General features: G+C 49.9%; 1 protein-coding gene across 1 annotated transcript in view; it reads left to right on the top strand.

Annotated features, from left to right (window-relative positions):
• Positions 1-18,733, top strand: part of SMCHD1 (structural maintenance of chromosomes flexible hinge domain containing 1) — a 1,955,900-nt gene that overhangs the window by 1,759,994 nt on the left and 177,173 nt on the right. Inside the window, exon 44 of the mRNA XM_085605822.1 lies at positions 14,705-14,775. Within this exon, the coding sequence (XP_085461948.1) occupies positions 14,705-14,775 (71 nt within the window). The remainder of the gene's footprint in view (positions 1-14,704; positions 14,776-18,733) is intronic.

The following is an 18,733-nucleotide window of genomic DNA, read 5'->3' on the forward strand; positions in this document are numbered from 1 at the left end:
GGAGGCTCTGAGCCTCTGGACATGGCTGGAACACCAGGGCGTCACCCTAGTGGTTCAACATCTGGCGGGCTCTCTGAACGCCAGAGCAGACGAACTCAGCCGCCGGTGCATGATGGATCACGAATGGCGTCTGAACTCCGAAGTGGCGCAAGGTCTCTTTCAGCAGTGGGGAGAGCCTTGGTTAGATCTATTCGCCACCGACGAGAACGCGCAATGTCAGCAGTTCTGCGCGTTGGAATTTCCAAGGCGGCACTCGCTCGGCGATGCTTTTCGTCACGAGTGGAGTTGCGGTCTGTTGTACGCCTTTCCGCCTATACCACTTCTGCCCAGAGTGCTGAAGAAGATCAGGCACGACCGGGCCCAAGTCATCTTGGTGGCTCCGGATTGGGCACGAAGATACTGGTATCCCGAGCTACTCAGTATGTTGACCGATCCCCCGATACGTCTGCCCCTTCGGGAGGATCTTCTGTCGCAGCAGCAGGGGACGGTCCTCCACCCGAACCTGTCCAGCCTCCACCTCCATGCATGGAGATTGAGCGGCGGCAGTTGATGCCATTTGACTTGCCTCCTGAAGTCTGTGATATCATTCTGGCAGCCAGGCGTCCCTCCACAAAGTCGGTATACGCCTGCCGGTGGAACAAATTTGTGGCATGGTGCACAGCAAAGGCTGTGGATCCCCTTTCCGCCCCTCTTTCTGAGGTTCTCCTCTTCCTTCTTTCTCTGGCCCGGCAGGGCTCTGCCCTGGGCACCCTGAAAGGTTATCTTGCTGCCATCTCCGCCTTCTTGCGGCTTCCTGATCAGCCTTCTCTTTTCAAGTCCCCTGTGGTTACACGCTTTCTCAAAGGCATTACACACACGTTCCCTCCTGTCCCTTTTGTAATGCCTCAGTGGGACTTGAATCTGGTATTGACATTCCTGATGTGCGCTCCCTTCGAGCCTCTTCACAATTGTCCTCTTCGTCTTCTGACTCTTAAGACTGCTTTTCTGGTGGCCATCACCTCGGCTAGACGGGTGAGTGAGCTCCAGGCTTTATCTTCAAAGCCTCCTTTTCTATCTGTTCATCCGGACAAGGTTGTCCTTCGGCCTCGTCCCTCCTTTCTTCCTAAAGTGGTGACTCCATTTCACCTTGGGCAGTCTGTCACCTTGCCCACCTTCTTTCCGCCTCCGCATCCTTCCAAAGAGGAAGAGAGGCTCCACCGTCTGGACCCAAAACGTGCGCTCTCCTTTTATCTGGACCGCACAAAACAGTTCCGGGTGGACGACCAGCTTTTTGTTGGGTACGTGGGCGCTAAGAAGGGGAAAGCTGTGCACAAACGGACCATCTCTCGGTGGGTCGTTTTGTGTATAAAGATTTGCTATTCCTTGGCTAAAAAGGACCCTCCTGTTGGGCTGCGCGCCCATTCTACTCGGGCCACGGCGGCTACTACTGCCTTGGGACGGGGAGTCCCTTTGCAGGACATCTGTCAGGCGGCGACGTGGGCTTCGCTACACACGTTTGCCAGGCATTATTGCCTTGACAGCCAAGTCCGGAGGGATGGCTTCTTTGGCCGTTCTGTCCTCCAGGACTTTCTGGTGTGATCTTGGTTCGCAGACCCACCACCGGGGATGGTATTGCTTGGGTATCTATTCTAAGGTGAGGAATCTAACTAACGTGTTTCTTTCAGATGAACAAGTTACTTACCTTCGGTAACGATGTATCTGTAAGAAACATTAGTTAGTTAGATTCCTCACCGACCCACCCATCCTCCCCGTTCTGCGAACTGACTTCTAGGGTTAAGGTTGTCCTTTCAGGCCCCTAGATTTTAATTTTGGCACCAGTGTCGGTCTTTGCATGGCTCTGCGTTCCTGGCGCGGAAGGCTATGTACAAGAACTGACGTCAGCGCGCGAGGGCGGCGTCTAAGTACTCCGACGACGTCATCCCGGCGCACGACGCCGACGACGGACGCGGAGCCGCAGACGACGCCTAGCGACGCGCAAGGGGTATTGCTGACGAAAAATCTTCCGGATCCAGTCTGACGCCTGGGGAAATTCTAAGGTGAGGAATCTAACTAACTAATGTTTCTTACAGATACATCGTTACCGAAGGTAAGTAACGTGTTCGTCACTGCTTCACCTTCATCTGTCCCTGCAAGGGGCTACATTCTAAAATGCACTCCCCTGTATAAATATGAATGCCTTATGTTACTGCCGATAGTGTGTGGCACTGAAAGCCTCACGTAGAAGCGTTCCAAAACTGTAGGCAAACTCCAGAAAATTACTTTTTATCTTTACGCCCACTGCTGTCAGTAGGAACAAGTATTTATGGCAAAACAACCCCCGCACTGTGCAGCTCTGTGCACTTAACCCCCACGCACTTTATCCTACCGCATGTCGCACCTCCCCCCATGTGATTCAATATAAGCCTAAAGCCCAGGTCACATTGTGTCAGGAAAGCAGGGCATTGTGAAACATAAGTGAACGCACACAGACAATAAAATCAAAAAGCGGCTGCCGTTGCTCAAGGGCAACGTCCCAAGAGTGGTGTTTGTGAATCAAATGAAAGTGAAAGTGCACACGGCATGCAGAAAGTGTTAAGTGTGTCAGCATGTGGTGAAAAGAAATCACTGTTTAGGTTGGGGCTCCTGCTCCTAGATTAACAAAAGATGGTGATGCAGATAATGATGAAAGTCCTTCCTGCCGGACTGTTAACCGTATTGCTTGAGGGAATGTTTCCCACAAGGAAACAAATCATGGCAGCTGTCTGCTGTTTCCCACTCCCGGGACTAAGCAAACTACTTTGAAACGCGCTATTTTTTTATATATAGAACTTTCGTTGTAGTTGTGCGCTTTTGAGCACTCGTGTGACTTTTCATTCCTGTGTCACTAGTGCACACGTATCATTTAATTAAGTAACAGTAACAGCGCTTAGACACATTAGGAATGTGGTATGAAGTGTTATATAAAAGACGAGTTATTGATATCAAATCAGAGCCACATTTCAAATCTGTTCTTCTCATTTCCCAAAAAAACACAGAATAATCAACAAGGGTATATATATAACCCCTGTACAGATCTTGGCGGTCAAAAATTCATTATACTGTTCATCATTCCACTGTACAATTTTATACCTTTCGTCTTCACAGTAATAGTATTAATGGCATATTTTTACAAACTCCAGAATACTGCAGACCTTGGGATGTCAGCGCGCTGTAATAACCTAACAATGTAAATTTATCAACCTCAGAAGGATAAAAGGCAGAGTCGGCGCTCACGCGATTCAACCCGTCCACACCAGATGTCAGCAACGAGTGTTGAAGCCACTAAGCAAACTACTTTGAAACGCACTATTTTTTTTATATATAGAACTTTCGTTGTAGTTGTGCGCTTTTGAGCACTCGTGTGACTTTACATTCCCGTGTCACTAGTGCACACGACCCTGCCCTCTGCAGATTTTCTGAAAGAGCACTTGGTGGGTGAGTGGGCGTTTGGAGTGCCAAAGGGTCCGTGCGGGAGTGAGGTGGGAGGGCACTGTGGGCATCACTGGAGGTGGGAGAGAGGTGTCAGGGTAATGCGGGCATCAGGAGTGCCAAAGGGCCCGTGCGGGAGTGAGGTGGGAGGGCACTGTGGGCATGACTGGAGGTGGGAGAGAGGTGGCAGGGTAATGGGGACATCAGGAGTACCAAAGAGCCTGTGCGGGAGTGAGGTGGAAGGGCACTGCGGGCATCGCTGGAGGTGGGAGGGCACTGTGGGCATCGGTAGAGGTGGGAGGGCACTGCAGGCATCGCTGGAGGTGGGAGGGCACTGCGGGCATCGCTAGAGGTGGGAGGGCACTGTGGGCATCGCTAAAGGTGGGAGGGCATCGCTAGAGGTGGGAGGGAGGTGGGGGCACTGCGGGTATCGCTGGAGGTGGGAGGGCACTGCGGGCATCGCTGGAGATGGGATGGCTCTGCGGGCATCGCCGGAGGTGGGAGGGCACTGCAGACATTGCTGGAGGTGGGAGGGCACTGTGGGCATCGCTAGAGGTGGAAGGCATCGCTGGAGGTGGGAGGGAGGTGGGGGCACTGCGGGCATCGCTGGAGATGGGATGGCACTGCGGGCATCGCTAGAGGTGGGGGGGCACTGCGGGCATCGCTGGAGGTGGGAGGGAGGTGGGTGGGAGGGCATCGCTGCACTTTGAGAGTCGGGCTTCTTCGAGCCGGGCAGGGCTCCTAGGCCACGAAGGCACAGAGGCCTGCGCAGAAGTCAGGCCTGGATCGGGATGAAGCCATCCTGTGCCAGGCAGAGCCAGCGGGTTTAATTAGCTCGGGGGCTGCCCCAGTGCCATCACCTCGAGCCCCGCGCACAGAACTTGCTCATTTGCTCATCTCTTTCCTAATCCCCGCCTAAGCTCTTGGAAGCGCGGGAGCATGTCCCCTCGGCGCGGCTAGTCATGAGAACGCCAAAGACGCTAAGCTGCCGATGCGAGGCGCTGCCAAGGAAAAAGCTGTTCCTTCATGTCACGGGGGCGGGGAGGACTGTTGGTTCGGCAAACGAGGGGTCCCAAGCGCCTCTTATATCCCTTTTCAAGAAGACTGCACAAACTACTAATGGGCCTGGAAGAGGCTTTCTGTGACTAACAAATAGGGTGAAAGAATGACGCGGCAGCAGCGGCGCGCGGCCCAAGCATAACAGGGAAGGCTGGCATATGGTGATCACTTTCGCGGCCACTTTGATGTTCTCAGTGGCCGCGCGGCTCACTGAGAACATCAAAGCGACCTCGAAAGTGATCAGCAGGCTGACAAAAGGTGCGCGCGCCTGGCGCACATGCACTGTATTTGGCGGCCTGAAAAGCACTAGTTTGCACTTCCAAATCCCGCTTTCTAAAGCTCTCACCAGAGCAGCGCTAAAGCGCTGGCTCAGGCGAGACCTAAAAAGGCAGTGGAGCGCTGTATGTGGTCAAAGACAAGTAAAAAGTCAACAAGTAATAGGAGAGAGAGGAAGCTGAGTTGCTGATGGGTAATGTGTTGTGATGTAGTGTTCTTTAAAGAGGTGACAGATACTTTGCAAAGTGTGGCATTACTTTCTTGGTTATTCAGCACTTCTCAATCCAGCTTCCTTAAGGATACTGCATTGGGATTTATTTGTAAGGTGAGGAATTTTAAGGAAGACGTATCCATCCATCAGAAGAAAAAGTTACTTTTATTCTGCAAGAATATTTGTAATGGATACAGAATCTTCCTGCAGATTTCTCACAATCCTCCTTCCTCCTCCTGTTAAGTAAATGCCATGGTTAATAAGATCCTATGGCATGCAAATAATATATGTACCTTACTTGTTGATTTTGCTAATGCTCACTAGATTCCTTTCCACATTCTTTGAAGGGTGTGGTAAAAGGAAGGGACACCAGTCACATCCTCATATCTCCTAGTGTTGCAACTTGGACCACATGGTGCCACCTTTTGGTGCCAAAGAGCTATTTCTGGGTGCCTTGGGGATATTCATTAAATGAAGAATCTAGAGATGGATTATTCATTCACGAAAAACATTGATACAGAAGGTAAGTAACTTTTCCACATTCATGAGTCTGCCTGATCAACCCCTTCTGTTTGTCACCCCTTGTGATTTTTCTGTAAACATATCCGTATGATTCCTCCCACACCGTTTATTGTTTCACAGTGGCATTTAAGTCTAGTGATAACCTTCTTTACGACTTCTCGAACCAATGCAGGGTTGCCCTGTCCATTTTGCCACATAAAAGGCATTTTATTCATGGTGGCAATAACTTTGTCTATAGGGTCAGTGAATTATAAGCCCTTTCCGGTTAGCTATCTTTCCCTGTATACTATCCAAACAAACTGATTCTTGAGACCTGCAGGTTCTTCTTGCCCATGGTTGTGTCTGCTTTCCACATGGACCAGTTTATCACTTCTCTATCCTTTTTCCTCCTCCTCATCCCACCACGGAAGAGGAGACACTGTAAAGACTAAACCCCAATGTAGGAGGCTGGCTTAGTTTATGGTGCACACTTATTTAAGTGAAGTATCTTGCAGTAATCCAGACATCACTTGATTTTAGTAGTCTTAAGACAACCATCGAAAGCTCTCTAAGTGGTAGCTGCGAAGAGCAGCCTTCAGGCTTAGTCCAGGAGGAGTGTTAAGCATCTTGTTTTACCAGATCTAATCATGTAGTGTAGGTTAAATGAAAAGGAAACACACAGTGTATTTTTTAAAATATGTCTATTTATTATACAACACTCACTAACACATTGGTATATCTCCTACCCGAAGATATAAACACAAATTCACACAATACTTCAATTGTAAACAGGTAAGTAAGCACAATACACAGTGGTCTCCAAAGGGAGACCAAACCATATACTGGAATGTAAACCGCAACCAAAGTCGGGACTTTGTCTAGGAGACTCAGAAGAGCTGGGGACCCAAGGTAAGTACCCAGGAACCCCACGGAGGCTGTGTGCAGAGTGGGTACACAGCCACGAACTCAATAGAGGTCAGCGGGAAAGTCGCAGTTGCAGTTTTGATAAAGAAGCACCATTCCCAGTGGACCCTGAAGAAACCCCGTAGAAGACAGAAGGTTGGAGAGTCACCCCACCTGTGGATACCCCAGGAACCAGGATATCTATATGAGGGAAGCCAGATGCATAGGTGCGAAGTGACGTCGGGATCCGCCGTAGACCACAATGGAGGACTTCAGAAAAAATATTACTGGCGAAGACTGTGCAAGAGTCCAGTGGTTCCAACGAGGGATACTGGCCTCAAAATTGCAGAGAGGATGGGTCAGGCCTCAAGGGAGTTGCAGACCACTACCTGTGTTGCTGAGCCTTTCAATGTCCGTGGGTGGTCAGGAGCAGCAAACCGGTCATCTTCGTTGCGGTGCCTGCAGATCCAAGGGAGTTAGTTCTTCACTCCATGGGAGATTACTTCAGGTGTCCTTGATGCCCACAGGTCTGTTGAAGCTCCTGGATAAAGCACAGACACAGATGGAAAAGAGTTGCAGAACAGCGATCCCAGGAGCAGCAGTCTTCAGTGAATCAGTCTCTGTTCCAGGCGAAGTCCAACAAGGTCCAAGTGTCCAGACGGTCGAAAAGTGATGTGGTTTCAGGCTTGAGTCTTGTCCTACAACGAATCTTAGGACCCACCCACAGGTAAGCCCTTTTATACCCTAGGAAAGGGGTTAGAACAACTATCGGGTCCCTCCCAGAGGAGGGGCTGGACAGAGAGGATACTCCTTTGTCCTTTGACCTTTTTCGCGCCAGAGCAAGACCCAAGGGCTCTCAAAACTGGTCCTAACTTGAGTATGCAAATAGGGCACCAAACTTGCCCATCAAAGCAGTCTGGTGGCGCTGGCAAGCGCCCCCACCCCAGCACAATATACGAAGTCCTGTCTGAGAGGTGGTCACACATTCCTGTGACAGGAAAACGATTGCTCTACCTACGCCTGCTCGAGCGCAGCTCAGCAGCAGGAGGGCAAAATCGTGTCTGGGGTCGCTGGCAGACCCTGAAAGGCTGTTACTGGGAGGGAAAGAACCTTAACAATGCGGGCATCACATCGTGTTCCCTTTACAACACGGTCGTTACAACGACTGCGTTGCTACATCGCAGTACCATTACAACGCAAGTGGTTACAACAACTTGCTCTAGATGGCGCTCTAAATTAAGGAATAGTATAATTTACTATTCCAACACCTTCCCTACTGTTGCACACAGTGGAGGTGGAATAGTAAATTACAGTATTCCTAAGTCCAGCGCGCCATCTAGAGCAAGTCGTTGTAACGACTTGCATTGTAATGGTACTGCGATGTAACAACGCGGTCGTTGTAAGGACCACGTGAGAATCGTATGCGTTGTAAACACATGCGATGTAATGCTATGTATTCTTGCCGGGAGTACTGGGGGCTTCCCGGAAGAGCCCCCCAGTGCACTGAATCATACCTCCAACACCGGTAATGGTGTTGGAGTATGATTCCAACGTGTTTGATACCAAACATGCCCAAGTTCAGCACAGCCAATATATAGTTAGCCATCTTGTAATGACACATGGCCACTATATGTTTAAAAATAGCTGCCAATATATAGTTAGACATCTCGTAAGTGACTTGATGTCCACTATATGTATAAAGTTGCTGACCGCACTTACAAAACCTGGAGAATCGACTCCGGAATTGTAGGGGTGTTCTGCTCATGCAGGGTACCCTCACAGTTATAACTCAGCACCCGCTTCAGGATTGAAAGGCCTGCCTTAGGGATGACTTACAGGTTTTAAGTGTAGTGACCTCAGATATAAGAAAACTTATATCTGTTGTAAGTGGTGCCAGCACCAGCTTACACGGTCTGCAACAGCAAGGCCTGTAGTCACAGTTTGAGTGGTCTCTCATGGGTGGCATAATACATGATTCAGCCCATGGGAGGACCCCTGTTCTATCTGTGCCCTGGATAACTTAGTACCATATACTGGTGACTTGCAAGGGTACACCAGTAACCAATTGTGGAGGTAGCAAGGTACTTACAATGTCAAATTTAGGGAGGATCCACAGTGACTGGGGTCCCAGCCAGACAAGTCACAAAAACATACTGACACCAGCAAAAAGTAGGGGTAACCATGAAAGCAGATCCTACTTTCCTACACCCAGGCATGTGCCATGAAATCAGATCCTACTTTCCTACACCCAGGCATGTGCCATCATACTACATTGACTGCACCAGACAAGATAAAGCATACAGTCAGCTTTTTGTGGGCTTTGCTGTAGCATAGAAGAGCAAAGCCATACCCAAATGCATGTCCTCATGTTGCATTGCCTTTTGTGTAAAAGATCTGTTATGCCTTGACCAAAAAAGTCCTTCCATCTGGCATTCAGGCCTTGGCTGCTTGTACTGCTCTCACCACATTTATCTAGTAGCTGATATTCTTAAGGTAACTGGTTGGTCTTTCTTTGGATACTTTTGCAAAACATTGCATCCTCACAGCTTAGGCTTACAATGATGCATATCTCGTCAGGGTGGTGTTGCATGTCTTCCTTGGGCAGTTCTTTCTTCTACCTCCAAAAGTCTATTTCTTTGGGACTTATTCTAAGATGTGGTATCTGATAGAGACTACTAGCCGCAGATTCCTTAATGTAGAATTATCCCCAGGCGTGAGACTGGACCCAGAAAACTTTCTTGCCCAGCATCTCTATGCACCGGGGGGCGGTACCACGCGACTCCGCCCTGACGTCCTCCATGGGCGTGACATCAGCGAGGTCACATAGGCCCCACCCCGGCGCGCTGACGTCAGTTTTATATTTTTCCGCGTGCAACGCGGATCCGGATCTTGTCCCTGGCCTGTTTCAGGCCATCTTTTCCACTCTTAGGCTATTTTCTTGAGAACTGTGTGAATGCCTTTGGGTTTTAAGAAGTGCTCGTCTTGCGCGTGCCAGATGTCGGCGACGCATCCTCACCCCATCTGCATGTGGTATCTGATGGAGACTACTAGCCGCAGATTCCTTCATGTAGAATTATCCCCAGGCGTGAGACTGGATCCGGAAACTTTTTTGCCACAGCATCCCTGCGCATCGGGGGCGGGGCGACATCACGCGACTCTGCCCAGGCGGCGTCCGCGTACTTGACGTCAGCGAGGTCACATAAGACCCGACCCAGCACGTCTACGTCAGTTTTTTCCTTTTCCGCCTGCAACGCAGATCCGATCCTTGCTACGGGCCTGTTAGAGGCCCCTTTTTCTTCCATCTCTTTTGGTGGAACAGTGTGCGAATGCCTTCGGGCTTTAAGACTTGCACGTCTTGTGGTCATCTTATGTCGGCGACGGACCCTCACCTCATTTGTATATGGTGTTTGGGTGAGGATCACGGCACCACAGATTGTACAGCGTGCCAACAGTTGCAGCCGAAGTCGCGGCGGGAGCACCGGATGAAACTTCTCTTGGCGCGTCTCTCCAGGTCGACGCCCTCCCCTCGGTCTGCTTCGACAGACGGCTTCAGATACGGCCGTGGTCGTCGTCCTTGCCTTTCTCCGATGTCACGTGAGCGTCGCTCCCCGGTGGCTAAGTGTCCCAGTTTGTCCCCGGGGGCTGGTTTCCGGCCTACTGGGGGTGTGGACTCTCCGCGGGTGATGCAGACCCGTGTGTTGTCCTATCCACAGTTTCATGGTGTCGGGGCGTCGAGAGTCCAAATGGAGACTTACGCGGCGGCTTTGCAGGCCTCACTGGCGTCTCCTCCTCCTCCTCCTTCCCCTCCTGGGGCGTCGGCGGATCCCTCGATCTGCGCAGAGCCCTCTGCGGCGCCGCAGGTGGCGCCAGCCCCGCCGCCGACTGGTTTGGATCCAGGCTTGGAGGATTTGGTACTGTTGGGGTGCGGCTCCTCTGGGGCACCTCCTTCAGGACACGGCGTCTCTGCTTCGCCGCAAACTCCCGCGGGGGTCCCTGTGGTGTCACGGGAAGTTGCTGGGGCTAGGGTCGCATCCCCGAGCCCCTCTCGGTCCTTTGTCAAGGTGGTCCTGTCTAAGGCCGAGGTGACGCCGCTACGGCGCCGGCAGCAGCTGGACCGTGCAGAGCCACAGAGGTCGGTGGACCCTCCTCGTCCTGCTCCGGGGCGAGGCCGAGGGAAGACCCCTCGTCCCTCTCCGGGCCCCTATTGTCTCTCCCCACAGGCAGCTGGCTCGTCGGAGGTTGAATCGTCCCTGGCACCGCCACATGGGTTGCCGAGCAATCTTCGCCTCATTCTGGGCTGCGGCTGGCAGAGGGCTTCGTTCCACTCCCCAGGCCCGTCTCGTTCCCCCATGCAGGTGGCTGCCTCGGAAGGGTTCGGGTCGTCTTCACTCAGGCGCCGCCCCGGGGCCGGTGTGGCTCCAGCTCTACTCCGGTCTCCGCTCCGGTCCCCGGTGCGGGGTGACTCGGAGGTACCTTGTCCGGTGACGCCGGCTGGTGCTGACGTCCTACCTCAAGCAGCGGACTCTACGGCTCCGCACAGGGGTCGTACCGCGGATTCATCTTCGGACGCTCCTTCTTCTCCGGAGGCAGGCTGTATATTGGTGTTGTCCTCCCCGGAGACTGGTCACCGTGTGGTGTCTTTTTCACCGGCGTCGAAGGGCGGCTCCCTGCCCTTCCTGGGGCAGAGGTGTTTGTCGGAAGAGCGGCAGGTCCCTCATTCTTCGGCTCCTTCTGACTTCCAGGTCTGGCCCTTGCCCGCCCCGCTTGGCCTCGGGGACGGCCGCCTTAGTTTGCAGCAGCTGCTTTCTCCACTGCGGGGCCCTACGGAGGCGGGTGTGGCCTTCGCTCACGCGGTGTCCATGGCTGTGGGCATTCTGCGCGTGGGTGACCCAGTGGCTCACTTTCATGGAGGACCTCAATCTATTGGAGGTCCTCCACCAGGGCTCTGGTGGGAGGGAAATCTTACTTCCCTTTGAAGGTTCGCTCCTTTCTTCCTTGACGGGGCTTGGAGGCGTCCTGTCTCAGGGGACCCGGTGCCTCAGCATCTTCTGCACCGGCACCTCCCGGCGCCGTGTGACCCAGCGTGTCTTTCCCTTCACCCCTCAGCCGCCAGCCCCCTTTTGCGGACCACTTTTCCCTCCCTGCCGCCACTGTTGACTCCGCCGTCCCAAGACGCCCGCTGGTTGGACTCTTGGGAACGCAACATGTTCGCCTCGACCAGCGCGGCCCTGCGGGCCCTTAACACCTTGTGTGTGCTGGCTAGGGCCTCCTCCTGTTTGTGGGACTCTGCTGAGTCTCAGGGATCTGCAGCGTCCCACGAGTCTGGCCTGGTGGACTTACGGATTCATGCATTGGATGGCCGGGAGCTTGCGGCGTTTATTCTACTCTCCGCTCTGGGCATTTCAGAGGTGCTGGGCCGGGCCATGGCTTCCTCAGTCGCTCTCCGTCGCCATGCTTTGCTTCGGGATGGAGTATTGTAGGAGAGTAGGGTCTGTTTTCTATGTTCACCCCCACTTTTTGCTTTTGCTTCACTGGTTTTCGACTTAGATGTGGCTGTGGGCCTGCTAATCGGACCCACAGCCCAGCTGTTCTCTCTCTAAATTCACTATGCACTTTATGTGCATAACCCAATTGGTAAGGATCACCTTTTTGGACCCTGTACAGTGTACCTTAGGTACCCAGGGCATAGGTGTACCTTAGGCCTACCAGGTTCTGCAGCATGTATTATGCCACCCCTGGCTGGCCTTCCATTATGACACAACTGGCTGATCACTCAGCTGGGGCAAGGTCGTGTAATCACCCCTTGCTTAGGTGTAGTATTCCTATACCTACCTTATATAGAGACACATGGGTAACCTATCAGCCACTCCTATGGCAGGCCTTAACAATCCTGGAGGCAGAGTGCTTGGTAACATGTGAGATGGTGCTCTAGCATGAGCTGAGCCTGTCTGCAGCTTTCGGAACCATGTCCTTATAGCTGTTCTATGATATCGCCTACCATATACTCTTAAAGTGCCTTATAATCCTCGCGGTTATGGTAACTATGGTTTGGCTTTATCAAAACATGTTGTGTAAGGTGTCTAACACTGTGGAATACTACCCCCACACCATTTCTGGCGATGAGGATAGTATTCCTCCCTTCTAGAGGGAGAAGACATGTTGAAGACCTACTACCCGGTTAAAGTTAACCAGAGCCCCGGCGTCACAAAATGGACGCTGCTGCCACAGACACAAGTCTGACCTCCTGCTGCTGGGAGACCTTCCAGCGAGGGAGGCTTGGACAATAGGTTTCCTGCCTTGGGAGGTGCTAGCACCACCCTAGACAGGCCTTAGTGTATTGGGGCAGGGAGGGATGAATGAAACGAGACACTGCCTGGGGCACACAAGGTGTCCCATGCATAGTCCAGTTCAAACCGGTGCTGGTCCACTCCAGCCCCAGTCCTGGCGCGAAACTGGACAAAGGGAAGGGGGTGTAACCACCCCCCTCCCTGGTCCCACCCATAGGAGGGACCTAGCAGGTAACCCAGCCCCCCAGATTAGTATAAGAGTGGGAGCTGAGTCCCTAGGACTTTGGATTATCCTGATAAACTGAACTTGAACAGAAACTCTGGACCTTCGACATTCGACTACGGAAGAATACTGAAGAATCTCCCTTGTGGCCAAGGAGTGACCACCCTGTGCAAACAGGCACCATCAAGCGACCTGCCGTTTGCTTTGCTCAACGTTCTACGAGGAACCGACTGCAGAGCCCGACCAGCGCCTTGACTTCCAGACGTCTCCGACCCTGATCCACATCCACAGCAAAGCTGAGATCCGTGGAGGTGACGAGAGACGTGGGACCGGCTACCTGGGAAAATTGGACACTTGCTTCCAGCGCAGCTTCTGAGGCCTCCTCGAAGTTGTGCTCTGGGGATTGAGAAGCCCCAACCCCGAGCACCATCTGCACCGAAGATCAGCCCTCCACACTCTACGAGTTCTGCATGGGGCCCTTCTGCATTTTCCTGCTCGACGCGTCTGTCCGGTTGCTTGCCCGTTGGCTAGTAGCCTTTGTGACGACGAACCTTGAACTTTCCACCGCGGGTTTGGCTCCTCCAGACTGGCCCTTGCTTCCCTGCAAAAGAGAAGCACCTCAGACCTTCCTGGTCTGCAACAGAAGCGAATCCGTCATTCTGCGTGGGTTGCGCTTGCCAAGGCTTGTTGTGTCCCAACTCGACATCGACGCCGCCAACAGCAAGAGCCCTCGTGGGACAGCTGGACTCCTGGTTCTGGTCGTCCTCGACGCTTCCTGGTACCCGTGGCTGCTGCGACAAGCTTCACCTCTTCACCTGCATCTTCACGACATCGCCTGGTTCCTTCCCGGCTCCTGGCTGTTGACCTAGACTCTGTCCCCTCTGCTTGCAGGTATCCTCCTTCCTGATTCCATCCTTGGGATCCACCAGACACTCTTCACTGACTGCCTGTCAGCAACTTTCTTCAGGCATCCATAGGAGTCGACGACGAAACCCGACGCAAGTTCACACCTATGCACCCGCAGCCCGTGGGCTAGGTAACTTGAGTACTCCGGTGCTCACAAGGGTATTGACTATCCAAGTGTCTAGTGACAAAAACCGCAGATGGCTTGTCAAGCAGCCAATAAAGAATACACAGAAGACTTAATCTCAGGGCCTACATGGCTTACAAACAGCCAAAACTACAAGTCAAACAAGGACCGGACCAGCAGCCAACATCACCAAAGTCCTAACGAAAGGACCCAAAGGCACATCAACCACACAGAACAGACAACCTGAGCTACTCGCTACAAGGCCCCAGGAAAACAACGGAAGAACACCCCCCGAAACACAGACCAACTCGAGGAGGAGGAGGAGGATGAAGCCACGCAAGAAACCTCTGAATGGCAGAATCTGCAGGGGCATGGAACAAAAGAGTACCATCAAAGGGAAGGTCCACCAGCCATTCCCTAACGTTCTCCGGGAACACACTATGGTAATCGTACCAAGACAGCGGGAGGTACCCATAAACAATTGCATTCATGTGTAAAAAGATCTTGAAAGTGTTTGTTACTTGGCTGTGAATTAAATATTTGGGGCTTGTTTGTTGAGTGGTAATTAATTTTTTTCATGTACTAAACAGTTTGATAAGGATGTGCTAAATAACAATCCAGTTCAAGCAGTAATAAATGGCATACAATTTGGGCTGTTCAGTGTAATAATTGACTAAAAGACAAACAGACGTTTTGCCGGTGTGTTGTTTGTTAGTAGGTGTTGAAAATGTTATTAAATAGTTTTTTGTTGGTTTTTTTAAAACTAGTTTTCGGAATGCTTCTTGGTGATACCATACTTCTTGACAATTTGGATGCTGCAAACCACTACCGAAAAGAGGTACGTTAATCATTAGATTATTCATTCAATATCAAACTCGTATGTTGTCTTTCATTGAATACTATCTGCTTACAGTTTGTCAACATCTCCATAGTACTGAAATATTTTCAATTTAAGGGCTCCAAATATAAAGTGTCTTTTGATTTGTCACGTGAATTCACTGACCTGGCCTGTTTGACACATATTCAGTCACGCTTTTCTTAACTAGTGTGAGTATGGTCTTTAATAGCTATTTCTTTTTTTCTACATGTTTAGCTAGTTTCAGCCCTTTTTTTCTCTTTATAGCTTCTTTTATGCCTGGGGTATGTCAAACCCAACCCGCTCATTCTACATTTTGTCATGGAATCCCAAGTCCACTGCTTTTGGTTGTTGAGCTGTGACACAGTGGTTCCACAGACACAACAAAGTCCATGCTCCTTTTTCAGGATCCACTTGTACATCTGCAGACAGATAAAATGTGGCAACGAAGAGGCAGACAGTTTATTCCCTCATTAAGTTGATGATGACCTCTACCTCAACCTCCAGATTGCTAGAGGTTTGGACATATCTCTGCAAACTGAATTAGAATTGCCGTTGGGCCTACCTGCTGAAAAAAGCACATAATTTGTGTGGCTGTCTATCAGGTCAGAGAGGTCTTAGATGTATAGTTGCCCGTAGTGCAACCCAAGGCAAACTTATTGACTGAAAGTTTGCAGCCTGATCCATCAACTACTCAGCCCTTGTCACCATTTAATGAACATCTGACTGAGATTCTAACAGCTAACTGGTACCTATGTTAAGCACCACTTGTGAGCTACAGGTCTGCACCTGGAAAACAGCCTTCTGACACAACATCCCACTCCGGAAAGTCTCATTGTCTAGGATTCATAAAACGAGGTGAACACGAATGCATTCTCTGCTGCTTCTTCTGATGGAGAATGCAAGTAAAATGGCACTCTATGCAAGAGAGTTGTCTCTTCTGGCAGTCTCCCATATGATTATTGAACATTGTTTGTTTCTCTGGCCGTTATAGCAATGCACTATGGGATATGATGAAAGAGATCTTACTTATTTTCCCACAGGTCTTTTGGGGTTCATATGAAAAACTGTACATAACAGCCAGAATGCATCCAAATACATCCTTGGCGTCAGTCTGGATACTACAGTTTCCGTTCCCCGTGCTTTGGGCAATCGAGTTGCTGTTAGATGGCATGCATGGAATCGGACTACCAGGTTCCCTGTAGATGTCCAGGTTTAGTTGATATGTTTTTGATTGATCCAGGCCGTTTATATCAAAGGCAGATTTCAAGCTGGATCTCTTTAAGGATAGTTTGGCTACAATCTTCTCCCTTAGGTTACATTCCACAGCTCGCCGGTCTCGGAGAGAACCAGAAATTATAGGGCTGCTCGAGGGAGGCCTTGGCTGCCAACGGACTGTCCTCACAGCCTCTCCAGCAGCTTTTCTCACTGGAATCCAGAAACATAGATTGACGGCAAATAGATGGAGCACCAGGGATGAAGTCACACTTTGTTCAAATAGTCTTTTCAATATCTTTTATTCTTCTTTTATATAGCTGATGACAGGACAACAGCCAACGCGTTTCGTTCCTTTTAAAGGAACTTCATCAGGGCAAAATATTGTAAGCGAAAAGATCCAACTGTAAAAAGAGAAGGGTTAGGCAGTCCCACAATGCGGGTAGAGTAACAGTAGGTTCCGGCCAGAGTAATCTAAATATTATCAGCGAAATGATCCAACTGTATAGAAATTAGTAGACGGTCCCACAGTGAGGGTAAGGTAACAGTAGAATCTGGCCAGAATAATCAGAACGTGGTATACGAAGGGATCCAAACGTATGGAAATACTGGTAAACAGTAACAGTGAGTAGAATCCGACCAAAGCAATCAGAGAGCGATATACAAAGGGATCCAAACGTATGGTGATAATGGTCGACGATTCCACAATGCGGATGAAGTAAGAGTAGACTTCAGCCAAAATAGTCCAATGAGCCTTCCTTGTAGTGGTGGTGAGTATGCCCGGCAGATAGATTGCGATATTGTCCACCAGTCTACCGTGCTGCAAGGTTTGAGGGAAATCCAGGCCCTGGCAATGGTTAACCTAGCTGGGACTAATATGATAGCGAGAAATGCGCGGTCTGCAGGGCTAGGGTCAGCCTTGAATCCCATCATGATCTACTGTACGGAAAAAGTTACTTCTAAACCAAGTCTAGCTTTGCAGATCTGACTAACGCCCTCCCAGAATACCCGGATTAGAGGACAAGAAGCAAACATATGTACAATGTCAGCTGCAGAAGCTCTACATTTTGGACATTTGGTTGATTGACCACCACCTTTCTCCCGCCAACTAGCTATCTTCTCATGAGTGTAATATAACATACACACTGTCCTAAGATGTTGGAGCATTAGGTTAACGGAGGCTACCACTTCTTTTAGTGTTGTAAGTGCATCATTTCTAGCTATAACTGTGATGTCCGTCTCCAGAGTGCGACTCCACTTTAACACAACCTGTATGCATGGATCGCTTCTGTGCTGCGTTAAGTGTTGGTAAGCAATGCAAATTGAATGTTTACAGGATATTTCTTGAATAAATGTCAGAACTTCTCAGGAGAAAATCTCTAATTTGAAACTACTTATAATGATATTGTCGAGGGAGGGAGAACATGTTCTGAAGACATTGGAATGTTTTAAAGCTGTTGATATCGTATAGATGACCAAGTCTTTCCACTCTGTGCATGGCCCACCTTTTTGTCACACTGTCATTGAAAATCCCAAGTAAAAATGGGTTGTCACATAAAGAGAGCCTGTTGTGGAATATTGGAAGTGAATAGGCAGAAAGAATTTCCCACCAAACTGTAACAGTATCTCTAATTGTCTTAAAACGAACTGTAATAGTTCGGCTTTAGAGTACGATAAAGAAATCTGCTACTCTCCTGGCCCAGTTGAAGCTGGTGGTTTTAACGTCTTGATCTTTACTTAAGAGAAGGCTGCCTAAACGACCGGTAAAAGAGGCCCAAAAGTATAGATTAAAGTCAGGTAATTGAAGACTTCCTTGTTTGTATGGATATTTTATAAACTTTATAGCTCAACAAGCTCGCTTATACCCCCAGATAAAGCTGCCTATTATACCGTCTAGTTTTTTAAAGAAGAAATTTGGGACTCTTAAAGGAATAGCACAAAATAAGTATAAAAATGTAGGTAATATCGACATCTTTATAATGTTACATCTGCCAATAATGCTTATAGGGAGATTGCCATCGTTTTACATTTTTGGTGACATCTTGTAACTAAGAGTCATAGTTCAGATTAAGTATATTTTCTAATACGAACTCCAAGATAATTCTCTACCGGGCACACTCCTTCTATGGGCTAGCAGGTTTGAAGGTTATGATCACCTGTGTCTTACTGCAGTTTAATTTGTACCCAGAGAGTGACCCAACGGTATTTGCTTCGTTCATGATTATTTCTAGAGATACAGCTGGGTCAGCTGTGAAGACAGCGATGTCATCTGCGTTAGCAGTGACTTTGAGTGTGCATATTCCGGAGCGTAATGGTCAAATATTTACATTGGTCATTAGTATCGGTATGAGGGGCTCAATATATAGTGCAAACAAAAGTGGGGACAAAGGGCATCCCTGCTGTGTCCCTCTGTGTATAAGAAAAGGTGCGAATTGAATACCTAGATAGCTCAATTTGGCCTGCTGTGTACAGTACAAGGCTCAAATCCACATTAGGAATGGACCTATGATTCCAAAAGCTGCAAGAGTTGGCCAAATATACCCCCAAGCTACACGGTCAAAGGCCTTTTCCGCGTCTAAAAGTATCATACCCAAGTTGCACCCTATTTGTTTGGCATAATCAAAGGCCATAATCGCTGTGTTGTAGTTCCTCAACCCACTATAAAGCCGTGCTGTTGTCCTGAAACCAGGTCTGGCATCAGAGGGGCGAGGCGATTAGTCAGCAC

Source organism: Triturus cristatus, chromosome 5_1 (assembly GCF_964204655.1).
Source record: "Triturus cristatus chromosome 5_1, aTriCri1.1, whole genome shotgun sequence".
In the NCBI taxonomy this organism is placed as follows: Eukaryota; Metazoa; Chordata; class Amphibia; order Caudata; family Salamandridae; genus Triturus; species Triturus cristatus.